At 33.2% G+C, this 15,008-nt stretch overlaps 1 protein-coding gene across 1 annotated transcript; it reads left to right on the top strand.

Moving 5' to 3' along the window:
• The first annotated feature begins 7,221 nt into the window (after positions 1 to 7,221).
• LOC132715190 (uncharacterized) lies at positions 7,222 to 13,999 on the top strand. Its single transcript, XM_060698177.1, has 4 exons — positions 7,222 to 7,647; positions 12,087 to 12,158; positions 13,310 to 13,607; positions 13,902 to 13,999. The coding sequence occupies exons 1-4, from the start codon at positions 7,243 to 7,245 to the stop codon at positions 13,967 to 13,969; spliced, it is 843 nt and encodes a 280-aa protein (XP_060554160.1). The 5' UTR covers positions 7,222 to 7,242; the 3' UTR covers positions 13,970 to 13,999.
• The last annotated feature ends 1,009 nt before the right edge of the window (positions 14,000 to 15,008 follow it).

Here is a 15,008-nt window from a genome sequence, read left to right as displayed (position 1 = left end):
ATCTTCTCGTAAAAAACCTTAGATATTTGGCATGAAACATATTCTAGTTGATGTCTACCAAGTTTGTTCAAATAAAAGCCATAGGGTCAAAATTGGCCCCGCCCCAGGGGTCATTGATTTTTCTTATATGTATAAAGTGAAAGCTATTAAAATTTTCTTGTAAAAAACCGAAAGAGCTACATCTTAGATATTTGGCATGAAACATCTTCTAGTGGACGTCTACCAAGTTTGTTCAAATAAAAGCCCTAAGGTCAAAATTGGCCCCGCCCCGGGGGTCATTGATTTTCCTTATATGTATATAGTGAAAATTAAAAAAAAAAACAGAAGCGCTAGAGCTTCTTTGATATTTAGCATTAACATATTCTAGTGAATGTCTCCTTAGTTTGTTCAAATAAAAGCCCTAGGGTCACATGTGGCCCCGCCCCTGGGGTCATTGATTTTCCTTATATGTATAAAGTGAAAACTTAAAACAAATCTTGTAAAAAACCGAAAGAACTAGAGCTTAGATATTTGGCATGAAACATCTTGTAGTTAGTGTCTACCAAGTGTGTTCAAATGAAAGCCCTAGGGGCAAAATTGGCCCGGCCCTAAGGGTCATTGATTTTCCTTATATGTATATAGTAAAATTTTTAAAAATCTTCTTGTGAAAATCCAAAAGCACTATGCATTAGATATTTGGCATGAAACGTCTTCTAGTGGTTGTCTACCAAGTTTGTTCAAATAAATGCCTGTCATCTTTTATAAGATCACCTTTCACTTAGTGACAGGCTGAACTGTTAAATAAAATGGCGGCCACAGCTAAAATTAAAAAACAACATCTAAACCACTGGTTCAATTTTAAAATAAATTTACACAAAAATTTCCTTGGTGACAGTACACAAAATTATTCAAATTAAACTGTCCATTTTTTTCAAATTGTGCTTCTGTGGTGAGACGGGGCTCTAAGTCTACATTTTGACCTATTTCGGAGGTGAGCGATCCACGGCCCTCTGTGTCCTCTTGTTTTATCTATTTCTTCATTTTATTTTTTATTTTATTGTACTATCGTTCAAAAGAGATTAATAAACACGTCGCGCCTATTTTTTTGTATCTTTATTTTTACATACATGTGAACTTCAAGAGGGAGAATTTATTTAAAAAAAAGAGGGAGATTTCTTAATTGACAATAGACATAGTAGGAAATTTTGAAATGAAAAGGAGGGAGATTTCTTTATTTTTTTAAAACACCCCTTATTCTAAGAAAAATAGTTAAAAATTTGACAGTAGAAAAATGGTGTCTCCCGCTCAAATTGGGAGAGTTCACATGTATGCTTTTAATTAGTACAACGCAGCTGTAACTGTAAAAGGTTGTCTGTAACCTAGGGTCAGAAAGGGAAAAGTCTATATAAACAGAGCTTTAGATATGAGTGTTTTATATGTAATTGTTTACTTTCTTCACAAATATAGTTTTATATAGACCCTATATGCTTTCAATAAGTTAAATTATTTGCCATGAACACTGCATAGTTGTAGTCTGATTAGTATACCATTACAGTAATTTCTTAAAATATCGCAAGACCGCGCTTAAGAAAGACCCAATAATGACAACGACCTTTTGTTTGGTTTTGATTTTGAAAAGAAGCTATCACGAAAATCTTTTAGACTAATAAATCATTTTTCAAGTATAATGTATTAAATTTGTCAATAACGTCATAATTGAACAATGTAGGACCAATGTAGACTTTTTGAAGAAAAAAAGATCGATATCGTTGTATGGTTATGTTTTGTATTTCATTATAATGAAGGCATCTCAAATTTCTTTGTAAGTTTGACATAATCACAATTTAAAGCGACCTCGACCTCTCCTTCAAAAGTTATTGATGACGTTTTAAATAGATTGTATAGATCTCAATGATTTGGCTGAAAACATAGATTACCGTTGAACGGTTTGACAGATCAATAATTGTCGTTAAAAGATATATGAACCGGGTTGATATCTTATTGAAGATAATTCCTACATAAATACACTCATTTTAAAATTTAAGATTATATTCTCCTGCAAGTTAATTCGTTCATTGAACCTTAACAATGGTAATGTCATTATGCATTCTTAAATTGTAAATTGCAGGGTTTTTTTTATTTCAAAGAAGAGTTTGTTTTATTTCTACCCACTGTATAAGTCATTCTTACATGTCAATTTTTGTCACTTATAAATAAATAATGCTCATAAGTCTCGCATTTTACAGATCTTAGCTTATTTTGAAACATTTTTTGGAGCATTGTTTTGTTTGAGTTTTGTTATTAAACAGTAAAAGTTTTGACATTGTCGTTTATGTTAAGATTTTAATATTCTCTATGACTATAATACAAATACCTTTCTTAAATTTACTTGCTCAATATAAATTTCATTCCATATTTACTATAGTAATTAAAGTTAATATACTGTTAATTAAAGTGACCCGTGTTTAATACAATATAACATACATAAGTATTTTAATTAAAGGACAAAGTCACGCAGGGCAAGGGACCTATACACTACACTGTAATTTAAACACGATACGTCTATACCGATATCTTATTGAAGATAACTGACCGAGTAACATACTTTGATCAGTAGAGGGGTGTTCCATTTAGACCAAATGGAGAAAGCCGTCATTAGGTACCTCTGTAAGAAAAGGATGTCCGACAAGGTAATCCATGAAGTCTTCGTTGAAACACTTGGCAAGGAGTCCCCTTCAAATAGCACTGTGAAAAATTGGGCTGCTGAATTCACGAGCGGCAGGGAGATTTTTGGAGATGATGAGCCGCCTGGGCGTCCAATAGAGGCCACCAACGATGAAACTGCTGTAGCTGTGCACGATCTGGTCATGTGCGACAGAAGGCAAGACCTGCAAAACATTGCTAGGGTAGTGGGTATAAGCTTTGGTTCAGTTCAGGCAATTTTTGACTGATGTGTATGGCATGTCAAAGGTTGACTGACGACTTGAAACGGACCTGACTTGACATTTCAAGGTATCTTTTGTTTCGCTACAGGATGAACCTAATTATGTCTACCGGATCGTAACTCAGAATGAAACAAGTGACCATCACTTCGATCAAGAATTTAAAAAGAAACAGCATGCAGTGGAAGCACCCCGGCTCACCACGTCCGAAGAAATTCAAGAGGGTGCCATCAGCAGGGTAAATGATGCCTTCAATTTTTGAGACAGTCAGGGGATAATCATGATTGGCTATCTTGAGCAAGGTCGTACCATAAAAGGTACGTACTATGCAGACGAATTGAGACGTCTGCAACAAGAAATCGCGTGTAAAAGGAGGGACAAACTGTCTCAAGGCACAACAATGCGCCAGCTCACACATCGCAATTTGCGATGGCTGCTGCGGCTTTGAAATTCTTCTACATCCTCCATATTCTCCGGATTTTGCCCCCTCTTACTTCAACCTGTTTCCGAAACTGAAAACCAAGCTTCGTAGTAGACGTTTTGGAAGCAATGAAGGTGTCATTGAGGCGGTCAATGACTTCTTTGAGGACCAAAATAGAGAGTTCTATTTTGAAGGGTTAAACAAGTTGGAGCACAGGTGGCCAAAGTGCATTGATGTCGAGGGCGATTAAATTGAAAAATACGACAATTAGTGGGGTTCTCTGACTACCGGAAGTACATCCGATCAATCCTGGTATATACGGAATATTAACAAAATTTAATGAAATTTCTAGAGTACGTGAAATCAAAATGAGACGGTCGTGAGCATACTCATTTGTAATATCGCCGTTGTTTGAACAATTTCTCTTGCTGCTGAAACGAAGTGTGAAACAATCTCTTTAAAGAAGCGGGCATCACCATACAACTATATAAAACACTAGCATTAACTATTATCCATCTTGTACGTTCATTTTGAGCAGTAACACTTCTTAGGTCATCACAGATTTAATAAATCCATAGCGTATCCCGATTCTCAAATGGTATGAACATCACCCGGAAGAACAAATAACTTCAGGAAAATAATATATCTAAACGACTAAACATAATGTTTACTTAATCGCAATTTCAATAGAGCCAGTCGTTGACCACTATTGTTTAATGGTGGAGAAACGAATTGGGAATATTGAAAAAAAAACACAACAAAACAGCTGATAATATGGCACAAAACTCGATCATTATGTAAAGCAGATATTTACTGAATGGGCGTTTTTGAGCCTATAACGGTATATTGTGAGACAGTTCGTAGCGGAAGAAAATAATTATGACTGGCAAAGAGTCTTTCAAAATACAGGAATATATAGACAAAATAAACATCTAAAATATCTGACAAATAAATGTAGGAAACACTTTTCTCAGACGGATACTTCATATATTGACCGATGACAAACAAATGTACAAGTACAAACCGCTAAGCAATTGCTCCTAATTTTTCCTAATTCATTCAAAGATAATTTGAAAACATTGTTACTAATGACATAATTTTGAACCATAAACAAAATTTGAACATGGCTAAACAAACACTATAGATGGCCCGCAATTGCTCAAGGATGAGCACACTGATTTTTAATTGCACATACTTCTTCATTAATTGTATAGCCGTACGAGTTCCGTACCGAAGAGCAAAGTGTTACAGGATGGCATCACCGAGAAATTCGGAAAACATTTGATGGTATCTTTTATATTCTCAAGTTCGCTTGCGGTGAGCTCGAAATTGCTGTCACGTTTGGCGTATTTTTCGGTATATGTGCTTCCGTGCAACTATATGTTATACCAATGTATTGTAACTGTTTTTACATGCAAAAACATAAAATAAATAACACAAAAGAATGCAAAAATTGTGGGTCGACATTCTGAATTGGTGACCGTCGGCGTCACATGCTTTTAACACCTGATCGTGAAAAAGGCAAATAAGGTTAACTGATACAAAATTAGAGGTGTTGTTACCGATTTGTTTGTTATGATAATAATGATTTTTGTAGAAGCGGTACAAAGAAAATAAGTGAAATATACACAAGACAAAAATGATGTTTACCTGGTAAATATTCATGTACAATGCGTATTGTAACCGTGTTGTTTATTATCTATTTTCAGAATGATACTTGTTTATGTTAAATTTAGTAAATGACTACAAACAGATGCTGCTGTTAACCCATTACTGCATGACCATTTTGTGAAAAATGGCTGTTTTCATTGAAAATCCTACTATTGCTATGAAACTATAAAAAAGGCTTCAATACTGTTCAAACCTGGCGCACATGTTGACTGGACCATAGTTTTGGTAACGGCTTACTTAATCTTAATTTCCTGTTACCATTGCAACCAAGGTACATATCAAAATTGCCAAAAATCATTATTTTATGTTGATTTTTTTCATTAAAAAAAAAAGGCAGTTACGACTCAAAACCTTTAGTCCGTAATGATGTAGATGATCATATATTCAAATGTTTATTACTTTAATGTCGACAGATTCTAATGAATCTGTTTACAAATAAGCTCGATTGTTTTATTTGGCTTTCAGAGTCACTTACATTGAAGCACTAGGATCTAAAATTTGTCAAATCTAAATTGTCATTTTTTTCTTCTTGTAAAGTTTGTATGCACCGCTATACATGTATGTATTTAAAGGCTATAAATATGGTTTATATTCAGTGACAATAAAATATTCTTTTCTGTACTGTAAACTAATACCTTCGTATTTGACTCAATTTATAGATTTCACCAAAGATCCCATTGTCTCTTTGTTCGGGTGCTTTTTTCGTTTATAAATGAATGAATAGATAAACGTCTCAAATGATTGGACACATTTATGATTTATCATTGAAAGTATTCATTGTAAATGTAAAATAGCTATTCAAATCTTAAACCACTACACTATTATGGCATGTTATTCATAGTGCCAAGTAACCTAAAGCCTATTGAAAACCCATTCTCACGATAGTTATCAGTTACTATATTATGTTCTAAATGCGTCTTTAACGAGGGGACATATGTATGATACAATTAATTCTGTTATTTTAATTTATTGCATTTAAGATTTTCTTATATTCATTTTTAGAGAGAAGTAAACCCACAACTGCAGCTGTTAATACACTTCAAACTGTAACTTAAATTGTCTACATACATAAACCCTAACTTAAAAAGCTTCTTACTTTCCTTGTTGATATGCACTAGTCCTGTTACCGTAAAATGTTCCATAAAAATAGCATACCCCTTTAATAGGAAATGTTTACTAAGTTAATAATCTGAATAACTGCGGATATGTAATAAGTTCCATACTAGCTTTTTTTGTAACATATACATGTATATGTGTTTTCCAGTTTCATCAATTGTTAAGTTTAAAAAGGAAAATAAATACCAAATGGTTTAAGTAATGAAGGTACATATATATAAGCCCTTCTTATGATTGTCAATATGCATACTTTTTTTAGTTATTCCAAATAACAATTTAAAATGTAGACTGTAAGATAAATATGTGTCACGGTTCAGAACTGTTCACTATATAGGGGAGAAGATGTGTAAGCGACCGGATAGCTCAGTCGGCAGAGCCGCGGTACGGTATTCCGAGGGTCCCGGGTTCGAGTCCCGGTCAGGCTGCACATTTTTCTTACCCTGTGACATATGTAAACCCCGACGTTTATCTAAAGCATATAATCTATCTGAGCGGTATTTATTAGCAATCTAACATTAGTTTGGAGTTTTGAAAAAGACCGATCTTATTTCGATTTTAACAAGACAAAATAAGTAAGACCATTTCCGCACCTTAAAGAAGTAAGTGAAATTAAAATAAAAGCTAGTATCATAGATCTTTTGTAAATTATAATTAAAAAACCCTTAAATATCAGACTTGATTTTACAGACGTGTTTACATTCTTGCTGAATTAATGAATCTTCATCCTGACCTTTGAAATTCTAATAAGGTCATTATAACGACTTATTATGATTGAAATGGATACTAAAAGACGTCATTGCGCACATTTTGAATTGTCAAAGATCCTTCTGATAAATTAAAACAACTGATAAATATCAAAATATAAATCCTACCCCCCCCCCCCAGTGTCTGGGAGATGTCATTATAACATTATAGAAGAAAACATAATGAGGACGGAATTTTTATTATTGTTGCCTTTGTTTATCCTTTTCATTTGGGGAAAAAAGCAGTTAGTATTAATTGGCAGTTGATTGATTTTTTAGGTAAGGTGACAAAATCACGGATCATTTTGATTTAATGATCATGAATTTATTTATGTAATTACAGAAATGATGATCTGATAACAAACGAACAATGGCAACTGCCAGTCAAGTAACGTCTTTAAAGACACAGCAGAATCGTTGTCGTCTTTTTCGTCTGCAAATGCTGATTATAGACGGCGGACTACTTATTCTTAGGAATATTTTCAATCAAAAACTGCAAAATGTCCCTCTTGTCACATTTTTGAAGAATGAAAGACACACAATTACAAACTTAAGAACACGTGGAAAAATTACCCAGGTACAATATGATCTACTATTTCCATCAGGTGGCAGCAGTCCAGCTGCAACAGACCTAGACATCACGTTAATCATATGTCTCCTTAGAAACATCAAGTCATTCGGGCTGAACAAGAACTTTCAATGGAACTCAAGTCCTACACCAGGTGATACCTCAGTTGAAGCTGATATTTCCCGTCTGAAAATGTACAGGAACGAGGTAAATAAGAAATAAGATAATTAGTTATGTTTTAATGGTTTGAGTGCTTGTGATTATTACCTATAGTTGTGAACAAAAATAATCTATATGACGTCAAGTTTAAATTATTAGGTATACAAAGTATTTTTTACTGAAATAGCTTTTAGATTATAGAACTTTAAATCCTAAGAATGTTTATTTTTAATGCTGTTTAACTTAATGTTCCTACTAATTTAGTATTATTATGTCTCAGTTGCATGATGTCTTAACGTATGAAACGTCTTCATTAATTAAACTACGAAACATTTCCATTAGATGGTATATATCAAAGACTGGCTTTATAATATGGAAAGCCTTGACTATCTTATCATTATAAACCTAAACGTTGTTACGTCGATATAGCAATATATTGAGACAACCTTTCCTTATACAATGTGCACTCATTAATATATTATGTGGATCCATCTTTATATGTAGTCAACTGAACAATATATGATGTCAACGTGTATTTATATGACGTCAACCTATCATTATACGTTGTGCATTTTTGAATATATTATGTGGAGCCATCCTTATATATAGTCAAAATAACAATATATGATGTCAATCTGTCCTTATATGATGTCAGTTTGTCATTATATGATGTGAAGTTATGAATATATTATGTGGAATAATTCTTATATAGAGTCAACATTATATGATGTCAACGCGTCCTTATATGATGTCTTTCTATCATTATACGATGTGCATTTTTCAGTATATTATGTGAAACCATCCTTATATAGAGTGAACTTAACAATATATGATGTCAACACGTCCTTATATGATGTCAATCTTTCATTATACGATGTGCATTTTTCAATATATTATGTGAAACCATCCTTATATAGAGTTAACTTAACAATATATGATGTGAATAATTATGTCCTTATATGATGTCAGTCTTTCATTATAGGATGTGCAATTACGAATATATTATGTGGAACCATTCTTATATAGAGTCAAAACGACATTATATTATGAAGAACCGTCTTTATATAGAGTCAACTTAACATTATATGATGTCAACACGTCCTTATATGATGCCAATATTTCATTATACGATGTGCATTAATGAATATATTATGTGAAACCTTCTTTAGTGCTCGCCAATTTTTTTAAGCCAATCACCGACGAGGATTTTTCAAATTTTCAGGTTTCAAATCTTAATAGAACCGATTTTATATAAACTGGACGTTTTATATTATAAAACGCAAGTGGGCGGAGCTAAGTTTCGAAGAGCGCTAAAGTGAAATATACGCATGTGCAGAGATCTTGAAGTTTACTCCTACTAATCAATATTTATGCATCATGTTTTTTCCGTACACGCACATGTATATCGTCACTACGGCATAGAATTAAAAAAAGAGGTTCATTGAAATGAAAACAGGCAAAATAACAGTTAACATGTTTTATTACTTACGGAACCAGTATCATTTTATAATTTCCAATTAAAAAGTTCACTGATTCCAACAAAGTATGTATGTAATATTTCTTACTTTTTATGTAAATATTACAGACCGTGCCGCTGCAAAACCGAAAGTAGGGTGTTTTTATTAATTTTACATTTATTTTTGACAATATACTGCCATTTGTCCGAAGATGATATGTATATGAATATAATAAATATGTATGATGCATATATAATCAAGCTACAGGTTCATTTCAGCCCGAAAAATATGTCGAGGTGACGGGCGAGGCAAGACATGTCGACTTTTTGTAGCTTATTGTGAAGTTGCAGTACTTGAAAATCGGCCACATGACAAATCAGCACATAAATAAAACATTCTAGTGTTCCGTGGTATACATCTTTTCTACGTGTCATACCTCCTTTCCTTATCACAATGAATTTTTACTGCATTGTTATCCGTCGCTGGTTTGTTTTTAGCAGAGAATGACCTGTGTATGTTCAAAGAGGGTACCGTTTGAGAATATTTTGCAAAGAGGGTACCGATATGGATATGCACCGTGATATTGTCTGATTTACCTTGACAGAATGCGGGAATAAGCTATGCAAAACACGTGACCCGTAAATGTGTACCGCTACCTCTTCCAAATATGGTTATACACATTTGTAGGCTATCGTGTGACGTCACGCAGTGTGTTGGGCGGAAAAAAATGGGCGGAGCACTAAGCCGGTTAGAGTGCATATTGGATGTTCTTCGTAAATAAGAAAGCTACAGTCGCTTCGCAAGCTCCGCTCCTTTTTAGCTTTCTTATTTACGAAGAACACCTAATATGCACTCTAACCTATACTTATATAGAGTCAGATGTCCACACGTCCTTATATGATGTCAGTCTTTCATTATATGATGTGCAATTACGAGTATATTATGTGGAACCATTCTTATATAGAGTCAAAACAACACTATAGTATGTAGAATTGTCTTTATATAGATTCAGCTTAACACTATATGATATAATTTACTTCGAGTTTTCCCACTGTTGACACGAACGGTGCATATTGAGATATTACCCGGTAAATTTAACACCATCAGTATAATGACAGAAGCACACCATATAATGATGTTTGCACTTCATATAAAGCAGCGGTCGTATAATAACAGATGCACATCGTATAATGAAAGAATGACATAATATATTGATAAGTTGACTGTATATAATGATGCAACCACATAATATATTCATAAATGCACATCGTATAATAATAGATGCACATCGTATAATGAAAGATTGACATAATATATTGATGAGCTGACTGTATATAATGATTCTACCACATCATATATTCATAAATGCACATCGTATAATGATTGGTCGACATCATATAAAGACACATTGGTCAACATCATATATTGTTCAGTTGAATTCATATAAGGATGCATCTACATAATATATTCATGAGTGCACATTGTATAAAGAAAGAGTGGCACAACAACGTTCATTTTTACAAGGTTAGCTTTTAAAAAAGCTAGTAGCGACTCGCTTCGTAATTTTTTCCAGAGGTGCGTTTAAATGTAAAAATGATAGTTCTGTTAGCTGAAGAGACTTCAGCGAACATCAAAATAAAAGTGAAATAAAGTTATGGAAGCCAGTTCTCTAAGTTTAACAAAGAGGAATATGAGTATATATGAAGATGCATGTAAACAGATAGAATGAAGTCCCTATGTCTATGCACATTTACTGCATGGCCTGTTGATCTTGACCAAATAAATCTTAGATAGGTAGAATTCATAAAGATGTCTCTTTATACGAAGTAAAGTTGTAAAATGTTATTTAGTATTGGAATGAGTGACAGACACAAGTCCTAAAGTAAACACAAGTTGTCAGAAAAGCCGGGATCCTATTAAAAAAAATATAGGGATCCCGGATTTTGACCAGTCTAAGATGTTTTTCAGATAAGCCGGGATCCTATTAAAACATATAGGGCTCCTGGGAATTGACCAGTTCAAGAATATAGTTTTCAGAAAAGCCGGGATCGTATTAAAATATAAAGAGATCCCAGGAATTGGCCAGTTCAAGAATATAGTTTTCAGAAAAGCTGGGATCGCATTAAAACATAAAGGGATCCCGGGATTTGACCAATTCAAGAATGTAGTCTTTGATTTTTCCAATTAATTAGACAAATAATTATAAGTATTTGGATTTCCGCATTTTAAGTTTGTTAATAGATACCTCTAAATATATTTATATCCTAAGTTTGATTAATTTAACGTTCATTATATACAATAAAAAAACTTAACGTTTAATGTCCTTTCATTACGACAATAATCAATACAAATATAGTTTATTAGATTTTCCTCTATATCTTATACGATCCCGGATCCCGGCCAGTCCGGGCCTCCCGGACCCCGGCCAATAAATATATACACTAAATACCGATAAAGGATAAAATGACCGGAAAAAAGGAAAAAGAAAAAAATGCACAGAACCAGATGTACATTTATGTTAATTAACCAAACGAAAACTTACTACAGAGGAACAGGTGAGATCGCTAAAACAAAAGTCAGTGTAAATATGATTTTTTGAAAAGAAATCATGAAAACAAACATTTTAATCATCATTATATCTTTGCGCTCAAAATAATACTTGCTGCTTTTTAAAAATGGCGTGAAAATTGAAGGTTTTTTGACGCTATGTAAGATTAAATTTGATTGGCTAAATAATTTTGGATCCTAGCCCTGATAAATAAATTTTGTATGAAGCTGGAAGCCAAGCTTCGATTAAATTTTTGGATGGATTCGGAGTTTTAGGTTGTTTTTCAGTAAAATCCTAACGTAATACCGGCTCGCCGTTGCGAGCCGGCATAATCATAAGACAGTCAAGGCTTTCCATATTATAATATGAGATTTAGCCAATGGTGTTGCATGCTTACATAACATTATATTTATATTTTTTGTCTTCCTCGCATGTATTCATTTGATATCAATATATTTAATATTATCTTACCTTTTAATTAGCTCAGTCACATATCTTCAACAAGTGGAATAACGTTGCCTGTCTTCGCAACAAAGTGGACGGAGATCGAACAGGTAAGACTGGTACTTTATCTAACTAATATATCTATCTTTTTAGTTTCGTTCAGTCTTCAACCAAACCGTCTTGCTTGCCTGTAAATTAATTAGAATTCTTCACGACATAACTGTCTGAACTTTATGGAATGTAACTATTTGGCTGAAGACTGAATCGGCCCTTATGCAAATACAGGCACATGATGATTTCTCGCAAGACACATTTATATTTTCTTTTTATAAATATCGTGTTTTCTAGTACATTTTAGAAGTCATTTGAACTTATCAATAAATTTAAAAAAATAATTTGAGGGCAAAATACATATACAATTTTATATAAGACAATCATTGTACGACAAACTAATTGTTATATTTTTCTGGTCATTTGAGAATTGGCAACCGCTCAGGCAGCTGGTGCTAGGGGGCATAGGGATGTTGCACTTCTTCATTATTCCTCATGTACGAACTCAATCTATTTTCATGTAGATTTCTAATTTTGCTATGTTTAAAGCTTCCAAGCAGCAATCATTTTTCCCCAGATGTTTTTTATAGATGTAAATATTTTGCTATCGCTTTTTTTGCAATGACATTTTGTATGGGTCTAGTATTGTTATAACTGAACTTAATTCATAACGGGAAAATGACGTCTACTTAAGAACGCCATTAATTTATAAAAAGCGCGCGTGAATGACGTCACTTAAATCACGCGACTTGTCTCACACAGGGGGAAGTAAGAAAGGATTTCTAGCAGAGGTGTAAACAGTAAATAATTCTGTATGGTAAGATACAAGCAGAACAGAATATAACATTTGAGCCGCGTCATGACAAAACCAACATAGTGCGTTTGCGACCAGCATGGATCCAGACTAGCCTGTGCATCCACGCAGTCTGATCAGGACCCATGCTGTTCGCTTACCAACTCTATTACAAGTAGAGACAGCATGGATGCCCAGGCTGGTCTGGATCCATGCTGGTCGCAAACCCACTATGTTGGTTTTGTCGTGACGCGGCTCATTTATAATCATGTGTATTAGCACGATGATCAATGTTCAAGTGTCCAGTGCGTTCATATACAATGGTCATTTTGTTTAGTTTTCAATAAATATGTTTTGGTGTGAGATTAATAATGGAATCGTGATGAATTTGATGGCATCCATCATGTCCTTTTCCAGGTTCTTTTGAGGTTAAACTTGGCAGTGACTCCCATACCAAACCTACAAAAGATGATTGATGACTTTAAAGTGAATCCCCTTGATCCCGAAGCAGAAAGAAGGGTACAGAAGGCCATAGACAGTTGGCAAATGTTAGAAAAGGGAGTAGAAGCAGATTTAAAACTGATAAAAGAGAAAACCAAGGATATAGAATTTTCTGTCAAATTGCAAACTGTAACCGTGAAGGAGTTAAACAAGAAGACCAGTGAAAATGCTAAACAAATACAGGAATTAAAGTTAAAGGAAAAAAGTAGAAAATGTACGTCCTTGACGCTTTTTAACATTAACCATATTTTAGTTTTGATTTTATTGAAAGATCTTTTCGTCTGATAAGTGCTTAATTATCTTAACCGAACACTACAAAAATGTACATTCGCGATATTTTATACTAATCATTATCAAAAGTTACAGTATCGCTTCTCTTTATCACTATAATTTACAACACTTTTCTTCTATTTTATCATTACAATTTAAGCATATGCCTTTCACTTTTGATTTTCATTATTTGTTATCATTCGAAATTGTATTTGATAATCAACATGTCATACTGCAGGTGTCACAGCAGAGACAGACTCAATGAGACAGTCTCAATATAAAGAGTCGAAAAAAAGTAAGTTATAGCTCTTTATGTAATAATAACATATTTAAAAGATGTGTGGTATATAATTAATGTCAATCTGTAAAATTTAACACAATGTTGGTTCAGAACACTTTTTATGCTGTGTTTAAGATTATGATTTATGCATGTACTGTGTATATAGAAAGAATATATTCAAGGTAAATATAAATGAACATATATTTGAAAAGGTTTTTATAAAACCTAGTACATATTCTGTCTTTTATTACTGAAATACATAAGTCTGCGTTTATATCTTCTTTACTTGACTTTTAAACCCCATCCGGCTTATATAAAATTATTAGATTGCATTAAAATGCATGAAACATATACATATTTATGATTATACTTATGAGACGTTCCCGCCCTTTTTGTATATCTTTATAGTTATAAGATCGTCATGCATGATGCATGCTAAAGAAGTATTTTGCATCCTATATAGCGAAAACACTTGACACTTACACAAATGTTATTTCACAGACGTTTTATATTTTCAATAAGTGTAAAATACGCACAATAAGTTTGTTTTCCAATTTCTGTGCAAACTGGTAAATCTGTGTATACAAATAATAAGAAATGTCTCAAAATGTATCAGAACATTTCACTTTAATTTTATATTTAACTTAGGAAAAATTTACGTCACTTCCGGTTTGAGGTCACCTCGTGACTCTTACATATATGTGATACCAGACTAAGTGTTATAATATTACACCCTCTTGTTTTGTTTACATCTGAAGTAACGTGGTAGATTTACATTCAATCCGTATGAATTTACTCCGTATTTTACTTGTTATGATAAACAATAATTTTTATCACTTTGTATTCCTAAACACGCAATTAAGTTTATTTGGGTGACATATAATATGACGAATTACAATGCATACTCTTTTTGAATCATTGGATGTCCTGTTTCAGTGACAGACAAGTTTTAGTGATCTTTTAGAGAAAAAAAGAAATTACAAAATAATAATCATGGTGGGCCTGATGTGTAACAGCATAGGATTTTCCCTGAAAACCCTTCTTTTAAAATGTTTTCTTTATTAA

Source organism: Ruditapes philippinarum, unplaced genomic scaffold (genome assembly GCF_026571515.1).
Source record: "Ruditapes philippinarum isolate M1 unplaced genomic scaffold, ASM2657151v2 ctg3572_1_1_1_1, whole genome shotgun sequence".
Taxonomy (NCBI): domain Eukaryota; kingdom Metazoa; phylum Mollusca; class Bivalvia; order Venerida; family Veneridae; genus Ruditapes; species Ruditapes philippinarum.
Note: the sequence above shows the minus strand (reverse complement) of the source record. Positions and strands in the feature narration are given on the sequence as shown.

What these genes read in the sequence shown, in the direction of transcription:
- LOC132715190 (XM_060698177.1), top strand. Translation starts at nt 7,243, where the DNA reads ATGGCAACTGCCAGTCAAGTAACGTCTTTAAAGACACAGCAGAATCGT. An exon ending in TGAAAATGTACAGGAACGAG is followed by an intron (nt 7,648 to 12,086) that starts GTAAATAAGAAA and finishes CCTTTTAATTAG; the next exon opens with CTCAGTCACATATCTTCAAC. An exon ending in AAAGGAAAAAAGTAGAAAAT is followed by an intron (nt 13,608 to 13,901) that starts GTACGTCCTTGA and finishes GTCATACTGCAG; the next exon opens with GTGTCACAGCAGAGACAGAC.